At 52.1% G+C, this 13,439-nt stretch overlaps 1 protein-coding gene across 1 annotated transcript; it reads right to left on the bottom strand.

Annotated features, from left to right (window-relative positions):
* Positions 1-1,029: 1,029 nt before the first annotated feature.
* Positions 1,030-1,945, bottom strand: NCS54_01370700 (Hypothetical protein; the record flags this gene model as incomplete). The annotated part of the gene is made up of 3 exons (XM_053158883.1): positions 1,030-1,299; positions 1,347-1,891; positions 1,942-1,945. 3 exons carry the CDS (start codon positions 1,943-1,945, stop codon positions 1,030-1,032), a joined length of 819 nt encoding a protein of 272 aa, XP_053014858.1.
* Positions 1,946-13,439: the final 11,494 nt, after the last annotated feature.

Raw genomic sequence — 13,439 nt, 5'->3', positions numbered from 1 at the left:
GTTGCATGACTATCCTTTGGCCAGTTGGACCAATAAAGTCAAAAGATAGCCTCAGCCAACCCCTGTATTGAGCGAATGCAGCATGCCAGACACTTCAAACAACAACGACCAGTCACAACCATAGGGCCATGTCTCTGCGCTTATCGAGAACACTTGGAGGCCTGTCATGTGGCCAGGTTTGTGAGCTCAGGGGAGGAGAGCTTTGAGGCTTGAGAAGTGCAGCAGGGATTGCTCCGATGGCGTTGAGAACCCACGGCTCCCATCGTGGCCAGTTCCGGAGGCCAAGCGTCAGCAGGCTAACAAACAGAGAGAACAAGAGTACTCTTTAACGCGTTGATTTCTCCAGCGAATGTAATTCAAAGCCCCTTACAAACTTATGGTGCGGCTAAGATGGTGATCATATATGGGGGTTTTGAGGTTTGAGAATCATGGCAGGTGGCTATGGGGTTTTGAATAGAAACTACTATTAATACGGAGACGTGTATAGAAGGACAGGCCTGCAGTAGCGCATCCAAGGCATCGAAATCACAGCAGGGCTAGCGACAGTGGTGTTGAGAACCCATGGCTCCCATCGGGACCAGTTATGTAGACCAAGCGAACCAACAGCTAGACAGCTAGCGAGAAAACTACGGAGAGAACCAGCTGGAGATTCTCACTCCGCGTATCTAGCTGATGGAGGTATAAAAAAAGCAGCTGCTCTGTGCTGTTCCGACTCAACAAAATGAATAAAAGTCTCAGCTGACTGTCTCGTGCTTCACTCCCGCCTCAGCGACATGCCGGACAACTCCACCAATCCCCCACAGCAAGATGCCAGCGGAAGCATCGTGGACAAAGAACCTCAACAGGGAACCCCTTCAGGCAAACATCAAACCCCGAACGGTAAGTACATGCTATCTTTGCAGATTGTGCCTGACTCGTTGATAGACAACTCACAAGAACAAAAGCATGCCAGTCGCAAGGATCCCGTCCCTGTTGACAATATCAATGGTTCAAAAGGCCAGGTGGTCGTGATGAAGTAATTCATGTGGTTTAGACTGCAACTAAGATAGAGATATACTGAATTCCTAGCGTTGTCGACAGTACGGTGCCCTCGTCGAGCAGGTATCCAGTTCGCATGTTCCAGTCAGCCATTGTGTTAACCTTGGGGCCCCTGATAGAGATTTGCAAAGGCACGCTTGATGGCGCCGTAGGTACCACAATCTGGAGCCGCTTAGCTGGAACGATTGTTTCGCATGAGCTCTGATAGAGTGCAACCTTGTCAACGTATACCTCGTCACGTTTCAAAACTCCATCTCGTGCCTTGCAGATTAGTAAGACTTCATGCTCCGTGATGGCGCTCGACTCACAAGATCTTCTAGTGCCTGGTACATCACGGGATCGTGAACATCAGCAACCCACTCGTAAGCAAAGAGAGAATAACCTGGCGTGAGGATGCATCCGCTTTGCTCCCTGTTTGCCTTCCGAGCTTTTAACTGTAGGTCTTGTGACATATCAAAAGACTTGAAGCCTGGGATATGGATGCGGACCTCTGCTGGGTAGTTGGATTGATAATCAATAAGATCCACGAAGTCCAAAGAGGTGTTTTCGTGCGTTGCGTTTTCGGTAGGTAACAACGGTTTCTCAACCCAAGTATTCCGTGCTAGATCATAGGTATACGTGATCTCTTTCCATGCTATCCACGTATCGTAGTCGTCCTTGCTGAAAAGACTTGTCTGTAAAGCTTCGAAGACACGAGTAATTTCGTATGTAGGTCGTAGGAGGGCGACTAGGAAAGGGATATACAACAAAAAAAATGACTTGATCTCTGCAGAGGGCAGGCGTTCTCGAAGAATGGATTTAAACTTATCGAACTTGCTGTCGCTCTGTTGCCGCAGAATCGAGATGGGAGTTTCTAAGCGGCCTGAGTAATAAAATAGCAAAGGAACATGAATTCTCACTTACCCATAAGAATAAAAATCTCAAAAGCTAAGCTACTCTTGTTCCAGCATGAGTACAACTCATCCATCAACTTTATCAGCCGTAGAACTGCTCTCTTATCCCGTTCAATCGTGTGGTAGGAGAGTCGTTTGCCGTGTAGGATATGCAACGTCGATGCTGAGATCTCTTCTTCACCGACGTGACTGTCGACGATAGTCGCAGCGATAACAACTGTTTTTTCCCAGTCCTCTAAAAGGAGTTGTTGATGCGGATGACGAATCAAGTCCAACCGCCGGTCGAGCGACGTCAGTTTCTCAAGGACCTTCCTTGGGTCGTCCAGTCCATGTTGCCTCCTTCGTCTACTGTAGCTCTCTCTTTGGGTTAGAGAATCACAGAGTGAGATGAATGTCTTGGGTAGATTCAAGGGCGGTTGTTTCCGTGCTTTCTGGGCTGCTGCCGGGTTCTCATGCACAACTGTGAGCTCTGGAGCGATTGTGGCACGCGTAGAACTGAGGTGGGGTTCAGATTGATCAGAGACAAGTTCCTCAGCCGAGGTCCATCGTTGGTGTCGATAAGAGAGGCCAGGAGGCTCTGTGTCATGCATGGTGTCAGCCTTCAGCCTCTGGTCCATGGTTCGTTGAAGTCGGAAGCAAGGACGTGTCGTGATGGAGCGGCGGACAACGGGACAAATTCCCCGGGGCGCTAATCCTATTTATCCTTAGCGCCTACTTGTCCACAAGCGAATGCGGCTAGCGGGCCCACAGCGAGTGCTCAGGCGTGAGACTAGGAAAGAGGGGCCAACCTTTCCATATACGGCACGGACAGATCGGCACTAAACCATCTTGATCAACAGGCACAAGCGTGGCCCCACTGGGCATATTATCTTGGTGTGTGGGCAGTCTGCCCATGCCTCTCATCGGCAGAGAGGGAGACTGGGCCAACAATACCTGTGAGTGATGCCTACTTAAAGGAAAGTGCAAGCCCACAAGGCAACAGCATGCACACCGACCTGGTTCGCCCAAGCCCTCTTGTTCACTCTCTTTCACCGCCCTCACTCCATGCCCCACGGCGCGTACGACACAACTGGCGTTCCAAAGCCTCCACCAAGACCCAAGCCTTATTAGGGATGATGTCACCGCTATTGTATGCTACCATTGTTCTGTCTGTCCTGGAGTCCGTCACGTTGATGCTTTGCATCCTGCTGGCTCGGCGCCTGCGGCAACAGGGGAGTCGGATCGATTCAATTGCGGTGGAAAGAGAGGTTTATGAACTGGATGAAGGTAGTACGCATATGATCCTGCACGAATAAAGCTAACAGCAACCAGCTACAAGCACTAAAAGTGAAAGCAATCTGCTCTCCCGCCCCATATTGCCACACTTGGGGAACCTAGGACACCTGTCCCGGTTTCTACGGCGCATCGGGCCGCAACGACTCAGGCACTTCCATATCGCCTTGTTGGCCAGTGAGGCCTGGCTTTCGGATATGAACCTTTACCCTGGCAATATTCATATTGTCGTGGATGGAGAAGGTTATGAGTACTCGCTCCATGTGAACTGTTGGGTTAATATTGAGGATAAGAGTGGGAAGTTGGTACCACTTACACCAGAGGTGTGCGGGGATAAGAATGAACGGCGAGTTTGGGCGGTGATGCCTTTCCAAGATAAACCTATCGCGCGTATCCACGGGATGGTCATTGTTAACGGGGCGCCGCTAGAACCTGATATGTTGAGCTTATTCAATAAGCTACCAATCTCCATAGCCACTTGCTCAGGCTCGCAGCGGGGGTGGGTTAGCGTCCGGCTGGATATTCAGAGGGAAAGGAAGAAGAAGATAGCGGCATACTTTTCGAGGTCCATGTGGCTCAGAAAAGGGTCAGAGCCGCCCCGAAGCGATGGCAACATTTCATGACGAGACATGCACACGCGGAGGCAAAGGCAGAGACTCGTATGTTAGGATATTTATTTACGGGCTTGGGTAACAAATTGACTTCTCTTTTTGCATTTAATGGGTTTTTCAGATTTACAAAGGATGCCTCCCGCCTCTTCTTCGTGCCTTGGTTAATCCAGTGTTGGCGTGTTGTTTGATGGAAAAGTCCAGTCACTTAGAAGGAGTTTGCCCCGAATCAATGCCAACTCTTGAGATCATGATGAGACTGGCACGCGGCGGCAAAGGCAGAGACTAGTTGGGATGTTTGTGTAACAAATTGACTCTCTTTTCGCGTCTAAGATGCCCCCTGCCTCCTCTTTGTGCCTTGGTTAATCCAGTGTCGGCGCTTTGTTGCTGGAAAAGTCCAGTCACTGGAAAAGACTTTGCTCTAAGTCAATGGCAACTCTTAAGATCATGACGAGAGCACACGCGGAGGCAAAGGCAGAGACTAGTATATATGGGATGTTTATGTACGGACTTGGGTAACAAATTGACTCTCTTTTTGCATTTAATAGGTTTTTCAGATTTACAAAAGATGCCTCCCGCCTCCTCTTCGTGCCTTGGTTAATCCAGTGTTGGCGTGTTGTTTGCTAGAAAAAGCCAGTCACTGAAAAGACTTGGCCATCGTCCAGCTTGCTCTCCTCTCAACATGTAGGTTGGGGGAAGAAGAGCATGTCAGTGGAGAAAGTCTGCCACGAACCAGCGCAGCGATTAGGGGGTGGCTGTCCCGTTGCTAGATACAAATACAGGCATTCATTCCCTGCAATTCACTTGCTCCACACGCACCTTGCCACCTCAGAGTCAACCAGTTGCCTTGCCATCCCCAACCCAGTCACAAATCCCCCGACAATTCAACATGAGCAACGAAGAAGCCTACCTTCAAATTCCTGACCCCAGAGAGGGGAGGGGACCCAGAAAGAGAAGGTCTGAAACTATTCTCAACACTAGACGGAGCAAGAGTCCTCGACAAGCCGAGACCGACGACAACGAGAGAGCCGACGACAACAAGAGAGCCGACGAGGAGGTTGACCACACTCCGCTGGCCAAGAGTTTGCAGTCAGCACCTCTGAACAATGACGAACACCTGGTTTCAAAGGAACCCGAGCAAGACGGCAGCCACATAGCCATTGAGGACGGCGATGAGGCCCAAGGTGACGATATTTTGGCTATCTGGGAACAAATGAAAGTGTTAAGATTACAAGATAAGGAGGAGAAAATTGAGGAGGAAGTGTTTAGATCGAAAACTATCAGACGTAGGAAGAAGGTAGAATGCCCGACCTGTAAGAAGTTGTCAAAGCCGGGGCGGTGCTGTATGTGGTGTGACAAACCTCTTAATAACGACAAAGGGGATGAGAAAGACAAGGAGACGATCGACCTGTCTGGCGGTAGATAAGTGGCATAGCCGCACAATATTTATTGAGGCCGTCCAGCCAAATATCAGCAAAGCAGCTTATGGCATGTCCATGTGGTTCAGAGCCGGGGGATGGTCTGTATATGTGACAGCCGCGCGTTGCCAACGGAGCTACTCGTCTCCATCCCATCTCCCTTGACCAATAATCGTCTCGCCACCAATTCACGTTCCAGACCCAGCAGAGGGAAGTCCCTGAGAGGGCAGAGGGCTCGACAACCCGAGGCTCGGGGGTGTTGAGAAAACAGCGCTAAGGTAGGTAGAGTGACACCCCCCTCCAGCCAGAGTCCATGCGCACCGATTGCCTTCACGCCAGGGTCCCTCGTCCTGCCCGGGGCGACCCTGCTGGTGATTGTCGTCGTGAGCCACACAGGTCAGCAAGTCGTTCCTCCAATTAGGCCTGAGGGAAGCAGTCTGATGAAAATACCTGTTCCTCACGCATGAATTCAGGGAGGCCAAAGATACGCGGCAAAGAGTTCTCGGAGAACGAAAAGGAGTGTGAGATTGCTATCTAAAGAGAACACAAACGAGCGACGGAATCCGAGTCGAGGGTCTGCGTGCAAAAACGAAGGTCCATACATCCATCCTCCCCAGTCCCATCCTTGAACCTAGTGTGGTCGAGCTATTGCTACAGAGAAGGAAGTTTAAAAGATAAAAGAGCGAAATAACCCTAAGCAGCGCCCTCCGTCACGAAAGACCCAAGGGTTTCCATCTAGTGTCCCGGCCCGTCCTGTCCTTCAGCCATATTTGTTCGAGGGGTCGTCAGGGCCAATTATGAAGACAGGAGTTCCCGTCTTCTTCCTTTTCAAGAGCTGCGGGTTGATGCTGGGTGGCGAGCTGGCAGATGTGGGAGCGTGATTTCCATCTGAGAGTTCGGCACGGTTGAGTTGGGAGGAGCGCAGGATCTGACCCTCAGCAACGGGAGCGGAGTCAGTGTCGCTCGAGATAGGGTCGCTTTCTGATGTCTTCTGGAGGTGGTTCTTCGTGCATTCTTCGACGGGAGAGTTCATAGGAAAAGTGGTAGGGAGTGAGGGCATAGTATCGGAGTGAGGGCTTAGGTAGCTAGTTGAAGATCTGACTACCCGGTGACAGGATCTCGCTGAGGTTAACAGATGGCAAGACTCAGAAAGAGACACATGAGGTATAGAAAACACAACTCGCTTGGGGACGGCCTGTATATGTGACAGGGCCTGTTCCCTCTCAATGCCACGTCGGAATCCCAGACAACCCGTGAAATGACGCCAACTCGGCAGGCTGAAGAAATAGGACTCTAGCCCGCGCGGTTGCATGGTGGATGCTACCACGAGCCGCACGGGTCAGCCCCCTTACATTCTGAACAAGACCCTAAGCTCAGGTAACTTTGCTGTGGGTGGAGAACTCCGAAGGATCTCCTGGAGGGTCGGATATGCTGTTGCCGGTGTAGGCCGTACTCCAGCAAGCCACCAATACCGGGAGGCTTCCTTGCAGATCCATAATGGCCCTGGACTGAGGAAGACACACCCAGGGACGCCTGTCCCCTCCCATGTCACGCTGAGATCCTAGGCAACCAGTAGAACAGCGGTTACCCGGCAGACTAAAGCGCAGTTGCGTGGTTGCCGCCGCCCCGAGCCGCACTCCGAGCCAGCGCATACTCTTGCATTATACTGTGGAACCGGGAGTCTTCAAAGTATCTTATGCACTTAACCACAACCTATCATGCGTGCAGCTCAATATGTGCACTTGCAGTAGGGCTCCGGGTATTTGAGGGGAAGACTGAGAGGTATCTAGCATCGGCTGCCTCGTCCCTTTGTCTTGACGGTTCGCCATGGATCCTTCACCCACCCACAATCTCGAGACTGACTATGAGACCGACCTCGGGACTGATCATGAGCGTCAATGGAGGCTTGGAACGTTTTTAGACCTACTCGAGCCGGATAAGGTCAAAATCCCCTGTATAAAGGTTTTGTTGTTCTTCTTGATCGTGAGGCACCCTCTTGAAAATGCATGGACGCTCCCTTATAGTATTGTTGATATACTACTAGTGTGGAAGAAGGGAAAGTACTTACCAAGAATCGGGTTTCATAGTCATATTACTCTTACTTTGCACTGGGAAGGCTGGCAAGTATCATGTGCCGTGCTGAAGTTGAAGCTCTTTGTGGCCGAGTGGAAGTGGAAATATAAGGGTAAGTAACCCTCACTCAACTTTCCTTCAATGCCTAATCTGTTCAGCGGGACCGATCCTTCCCCTGGCATGCCAGCCATCCCCTGGTCGTGAACCCAGCCTCGTCGAGGTAGAGGATCAAGGGCAATGTGATATGGCTGCAGAAGCTGCATCCAGGGGTGAGAGCCTCGCAGACGGCATCCATCAAATAACCAGTGGTCCTTTCCTTGCTCTTATATTCCGTCGGCCATGGCAGCTTCTTCTCAAGCTTCCACATCATCCTACTCAGCACGAACTTCAACATCATGAGCCACAACAGTAAGTCGGTCCTATCTAAGCAAAAACATCTCTGATAGTAGCCAGATGCAGACACATGTATATCTTCCTCCTTGACCGCAATTCAAGGCGGCGGCCGGTCTGGAGACAAGCATTACGAAGACAACCACGACGAGCGCCAAGACGAACGTCAAGAAGGCAGCGAGCCGGCAGGTTCAGGACGCGATGACCCGTGCCAATATGAGCCAGTTGAAACCCAGGATAGAGAAACGAGCACGTCGTTTGACACTACTCCTGCTTCTAATTGCTCGCCCGATTGCGTGCCTGAGCTTGTTCTATATGTTCGACCAACATCTAGAAGCCATGATGTCTCGAGTCACGACCAATCTAACTGTCGCACGTGCAGTTGGGTGAAAGAAGTGGCGGAGCTGAGTGCAGAGATGGAACGGTTTGAGATGGACCGGGATTTGGAGAAGGTACCGCTTGAGATGGCGCATGCAAAGGCACCGTTTGAGATGGAGCAGGGACGTGCAAAAGAACGGTTTGAGATGGTACAGCTTGAGATGGAGCAGAGGCATGCGGAAACACTATTTAATATGGAGCAGAGGCATGCAAAAGAATGGGTTGAGACGGTGCAGAGTTTGGTGAGAGAACGTCTTGAGATGAAGCAGAGGTTCGCACTTCCCGAGAACATCATGAGATCGATGAGAGTATAGATAGCCTAGAGACCTGACTTAAGGGTGCGAGGTTCTCAGACGTTCCGTCATTTCGAAGTGCGGCGCCTCGTAAACGTCTTCGGGGGTCAGGTCGGTGTTGCTGTCCCTGCTCCGAACGCAAAGGCCACTACATTAGCGTATTGGACCTCTCCCCTGCACGCCAAGTCGGTGGAGCCTCATCGTCCCCCGGTGCCGCGGTCCGTGTGTACTGGGGTGACATGACGGCTCATATCCGTGTTCCGCGCTAAAAGAAAGTTGACGCAGGTTCCACCAGCTGAAGGGCCTGCAGATCATTGCATCCACGGATCAGGGTGCCCCTGTCAAGGTCCGGTGGTCCTATGAAAACGCAAGTGTCCCCAGAGACAGTCAGTCGTGGCTCAAGTCAACGCTCCTACCGCAACTTCACAGCTTCAATCCGATATCAACGTTCTCAAGCAACTTCCCAACAGCAGCGATCCATTCACCAACAAGGCCCCATCCTTTCGTTCCTAGGCACATATTCTCCAATCCCTGTGGTGATCGAGCCGACTAGAGGACTTCGACGGCGAACAAGGCCACAGATATACCAGCTTCTTCGATGGAGTCAACCACGCAGGGCAGCAAATCGAAAACGTCACTGGAGACGGTTTTGTCTTGCGAGGACCCGGATTGCACGAAGACATTTAAGTCTAAGAACGGCCTAAGGCAGCACGAAAGGGCTGCACACGTTGAGAAGCCATTTACTTGCAACTACCCGGATTGCGCGAAGAAATATAAGTACCGGAGTGGCCTGAGAGAGCACAAAATGGTTGATCACGAGCAAGTACCGTACCATTGCAACTACCCGGGTTACACGGAGGAAGGCCTAAGAGAGCACGAAAGGGCTGCACACGTTGAGAAGAAATTTTCTTGCGACTACCCGGATTGCGCGAAGAAATATAAGTACCGGAGTGGCCTGAGAGAGCACAAAATGGCTACACACCTTGAGGAGCCATTTCCCCGCAACTACCCGGGTTACACGGAGGAAGGCCTAAGAGAGCACGAAAGGGCTGCACACGTTGAGAAGCAATTTTCTTGCGACTACCCGGATTGCGCGAAGAAATATGCGTCCCAGGAAGGCCTAGGAGAGCACAAAAGGGCTACACACCTTGAGGAGCCATTTTCTTGCAACTACCCGGATTGCGCGAAGAAATATAAGTACCGGACTGGCCTTAAGGCGCACAAAAGAGATCATCACGAGCAAATACCGTACCATTGCAACTACCCGGGTTGCACGAAGAAGTATAAGTCCGCGAGTGGTCTTTCCGCGCATAGGTTGAGAGGCGATCACACCTCGCTCGCCAATGGCGAAGAACAAGAGTCACTCCCACCAACTCCTGGAAATGGAGCTCCATCTCACAGTACCTGTCGGCAACGGGATCAACCACGCCAACCCCGACAAGCCGCCGCGACTATACTCCGCAGGTCAGATCGTCTCAAACCGCCACTGGCCCCTGACAGCTCTCCAATACCCATCAGCCTCGACGCCAGCCCGGCCAGGGAGGACGGCGACTACGACAATACCGACGACGACGACCGCGTTCAACCTGGAGATTTCACTTCTAGCGAAACTGCGACGATGGCCCCTAGAGGCGACGACGAAAGCGATCCAGACAACGACGCTTACGATGCCTATCAACAACCAGACCCTTCTAGCAAGAGACGCCGCCTTAAGGAACTTGGGGAATACCCTAGACGCAAAAAACAAAAGATCCAAGAGCAGCAGAACAGAGGTGACATGTCCACCCTCGGCGACACGGCAAACTATGACTGCAGAGGGTTGGGAGACGAACCAGAAAGCCAGTTGCCGTCAGAGGCAGAATCAAGGGATCAGCCACATCATCAGCCTCAGCAAAATGCTGCCACTTCATTGCCTGGCAGGGAAGGTTTAACTATCCATGTATCAAACCATCAGCTCCCACAAGCTACCGAGGACACCCGCGGCGAGGATGGCAATTTATATGAGGATCTTGTTTCTAGTGAAACCGCGGTGGATCCTAGAGGCGAACCAGAAAGCGAGGTGTTGTCAGAGGCAGAGGTAGAGCCCCAGGCACATCATCAGCCCGGAGAGTCTTCATCAGTCCACAGCTCCCCAACAGCAGCAGGTGGTTTCCCCAATGTCATCCAACCTCAGCAACCCATGAGTCTCAACACCGACCAGCCCGGGGATGGCGAGAGCAGTGAGGACGATCGGGATTTTGGCCCCAGAGGTGGCGATGAGTATACGAACTACGGCGGCGGCGGCGACTACGGCGACGATAACACCTCGCTCGGCGGTGATGAAGATGGGCACCGGGGCCAAGATCATACGGAACCAATAAACCAAATGCAACCAGGGGCAGATTCAGGGGCTCAACCACAAAATCAATCTCAGCCAGTTACCGAGAACAGGTTGGGTGTCAGCTTCGTCCTCAATCCGGAATCTTCTCAGGCTCGCTCTCCCAGACAGTCGCTCGCTCCTGCACCCGGCGGTAGCATTGCATTTTGCGAGACTTATTCACAGCACTCTCATCGAGAGGCTCAAGATGACATGCACTGGGATCAAGAGCATGGGGGACCAGCAAACGAAATGTCATCAGGTCCAACGGCTCTGCCATGCTCGGCTCGACTATCTCTTGAACCCCAAGCACCTCCCTCACATGGAAACAGCGAGAATGACGAACTCTTTCATGGAAAGAGTGCCAAGAGACAGAAAACCCAAGGCACATCTGGAGTGGAGCCAGGAAGAGATGTGCCTTCGGGGGAGGATCAACCACCTCAGCAAGCGCAGCAAGTCGCAGGAGACATCGCTCAGAGACGGGACCATGGAGCAGATGACGCCTCTTCAGCACTATTCTTCTGCAATCATTACAATTGCCGCATCGCCCACAACAAGGCCGAGCGTTTCACAGACCTGGGTCACCTATATCAGCATGTCTGGAACCATTCAAAAGAGAAGCGACGAGAGTACACTTATCCTGATGAGACGCCTGAGGCCTACGAAGAGTTTGGGAGACATCTCCAAAAAGGCAAGTGCCAGCAACTTGACCTATCACGCACACCTGGTTGTGTCAAGGGCATGATGGTCTTCGGATACATCAAGGATGGGGCAGAGTTTACCTTTGATAGCGTGAATGCACTGCAGTAAGTTGCTTAGAGCCTGATTAAAAATCAAAGTAGCTAACACTTTAAAGGGAGCACTTGAAGAAATCACAGACTGTATGCCAGCACTGCGGGGATCAATATCACAATATATGGAAGCATCTCCATACATGCCAGCGGTTCCGTGTTCAGGCCTGGTGCCCTTACTGCCGAGAACACTTAGCATCGAATGACTGCTTGACGCATCTCGCCAGATGCCCAAGGCATCTGGATAATCAAGGCCCGGGTAGTCCTCTTATATTGGGCGGCCAAGACGAGGCAGTGCGATTGGACAACCCGGCACCCCTGGGCCGACAAACTCTAACATCTCAAGCATCGCCTACTTCCGCGGCATCACCTGGCAGAGGTTCGACCATCCATGTGTCAAATGAGCCCCTTTTCACCACCCAGCCTGAGCGGCCCATGAGGCTCGATATCGACCCGGCCGGGGATGGCGACGAGGGCGGTAAAGACGACGACGCTTCATCTGGAGATTTGATTTCTAGCGAAGCTGCGATGATGACTGAGTCCGACAGCGTTCAACCAGCCCAGCCTAGCATGCCACCACAAGCTGCCGAGAACGCTCTTACGCTCGATTGGCAACCACAGCACCATGATCAGGACCAGAGCAAGGACCTGAGGGAAAAGGCAGCGCTTAATCTATCCGACGCATCAGAGACAGAATCAGGGGTTCACACCCTGCCAGCAGCAACCTCATTCCGTGAATTATTGACGCCCGGATCGACTCTCGAGATGGGAGAGAACATCTCTCAGTGTGGAGCGATGCCAGCAAGCGATATACGGGACGCCGACCCAGCCGAGGACGGCAATTTTTGTGAGAATCTTGTTTCTGGCGAAGCCGCAGTGGCTGCTAGTTCAACAAACGACGATGAGGATGAGGAGGAGGATAACGACGACGACGACGACAGCTCCGACGATGACAGCGCCAACGATAACTACAGATCGCTTCCCACCATTGGTCAATTTGCGGCTCGCGGTGCCCATCAGCAATCAGGCATTTCGAGGAAGAGGCGAAGACAGAGACGACGGAAAGGCCGATGCAAAGAAAAAGCAGTGCGGCCTAATAGTCCGGCACATTCGGTAACAGAGAGACAATCACCTCCTGCTTCATCACTCGGCAAAGACAGCTCGCTCACCAATGTATCGAATGATCCCGCGCCTATCAGGCGTAAACGCGACCAGCCTAGAAGTAAGGAGGGTGAGGATGAGAGGACAGCCAAGAGGCAAAAAACCGGACGCAAACAACAGGCATCCGAATCCGTGGCGACTGAGATGGGACAAGATCAGGGCCAGAGTTCGACCATCCAACCTCGGCATTCATCCTGCGGCAGGTCAATTTGCCTCGACTCTCCAGCAATACCCACTCCTCCAGAAGAGTCTTCATCAGTCCATAGCCCCCCAAGTCGTTCCCTGAATGCCAGTCTCGACGCCGACTCGGCCAAAGACGGTGACGACGACCGCGTTTCATCTGGAGTTTCTAGCGAAACTGCGATGGTGGCCACTGGCCCTAGAGGCAGCGACGCAGGCGCCCACGACGACGGCGATGACGTCCGCGGTGCTCATCGGCAATCAGACCCCCCTAGCCAGGGAGAAGAACAGAGACGCCAACAGCAGCAAGACACATTTGAACGACAAGACATCGCAACAGAGGTGACAGCGAAGGTTGGTGGTGCATTTGGGAAAATGGACGAAAGTGTGAAGAGCGCAGAGGTACGCCAAAGGGAGGCTGAGAAGGAAGAAGAGAACATAAAGAGCAGGATAGAGTCCGAAGAGATGTGGCAACATAACCTGAAGGAATCCATAAAGGAAAGCGTCGAAGAAGTGCGGAAGCTCGAAAAGAAGCTAAAGGATTGCCGGAAGGAGAAGGAATCGGCGGCAAGAGAGGCAAAAGATGAG

The sequence above is a fragment of the Fusarium falciforme genome, chromosome 11 (genome assembly GCF_026873545.1).
Source record: "Fusarium falciforme chromosome 11, complete sequence".
Classification (NCBI taxonomy): domain Eukaryota; kingdom Fungi; phylum Ascomycota; class Sordariomycetes; order Hypocreales; family Nectriaceae; genus Fusarium; species Fusarium falciforme.
Note: the sequence above shows the minus strand (reverse complement) of the source record. Positions and strands in the feature narration are given on the sequence as shown.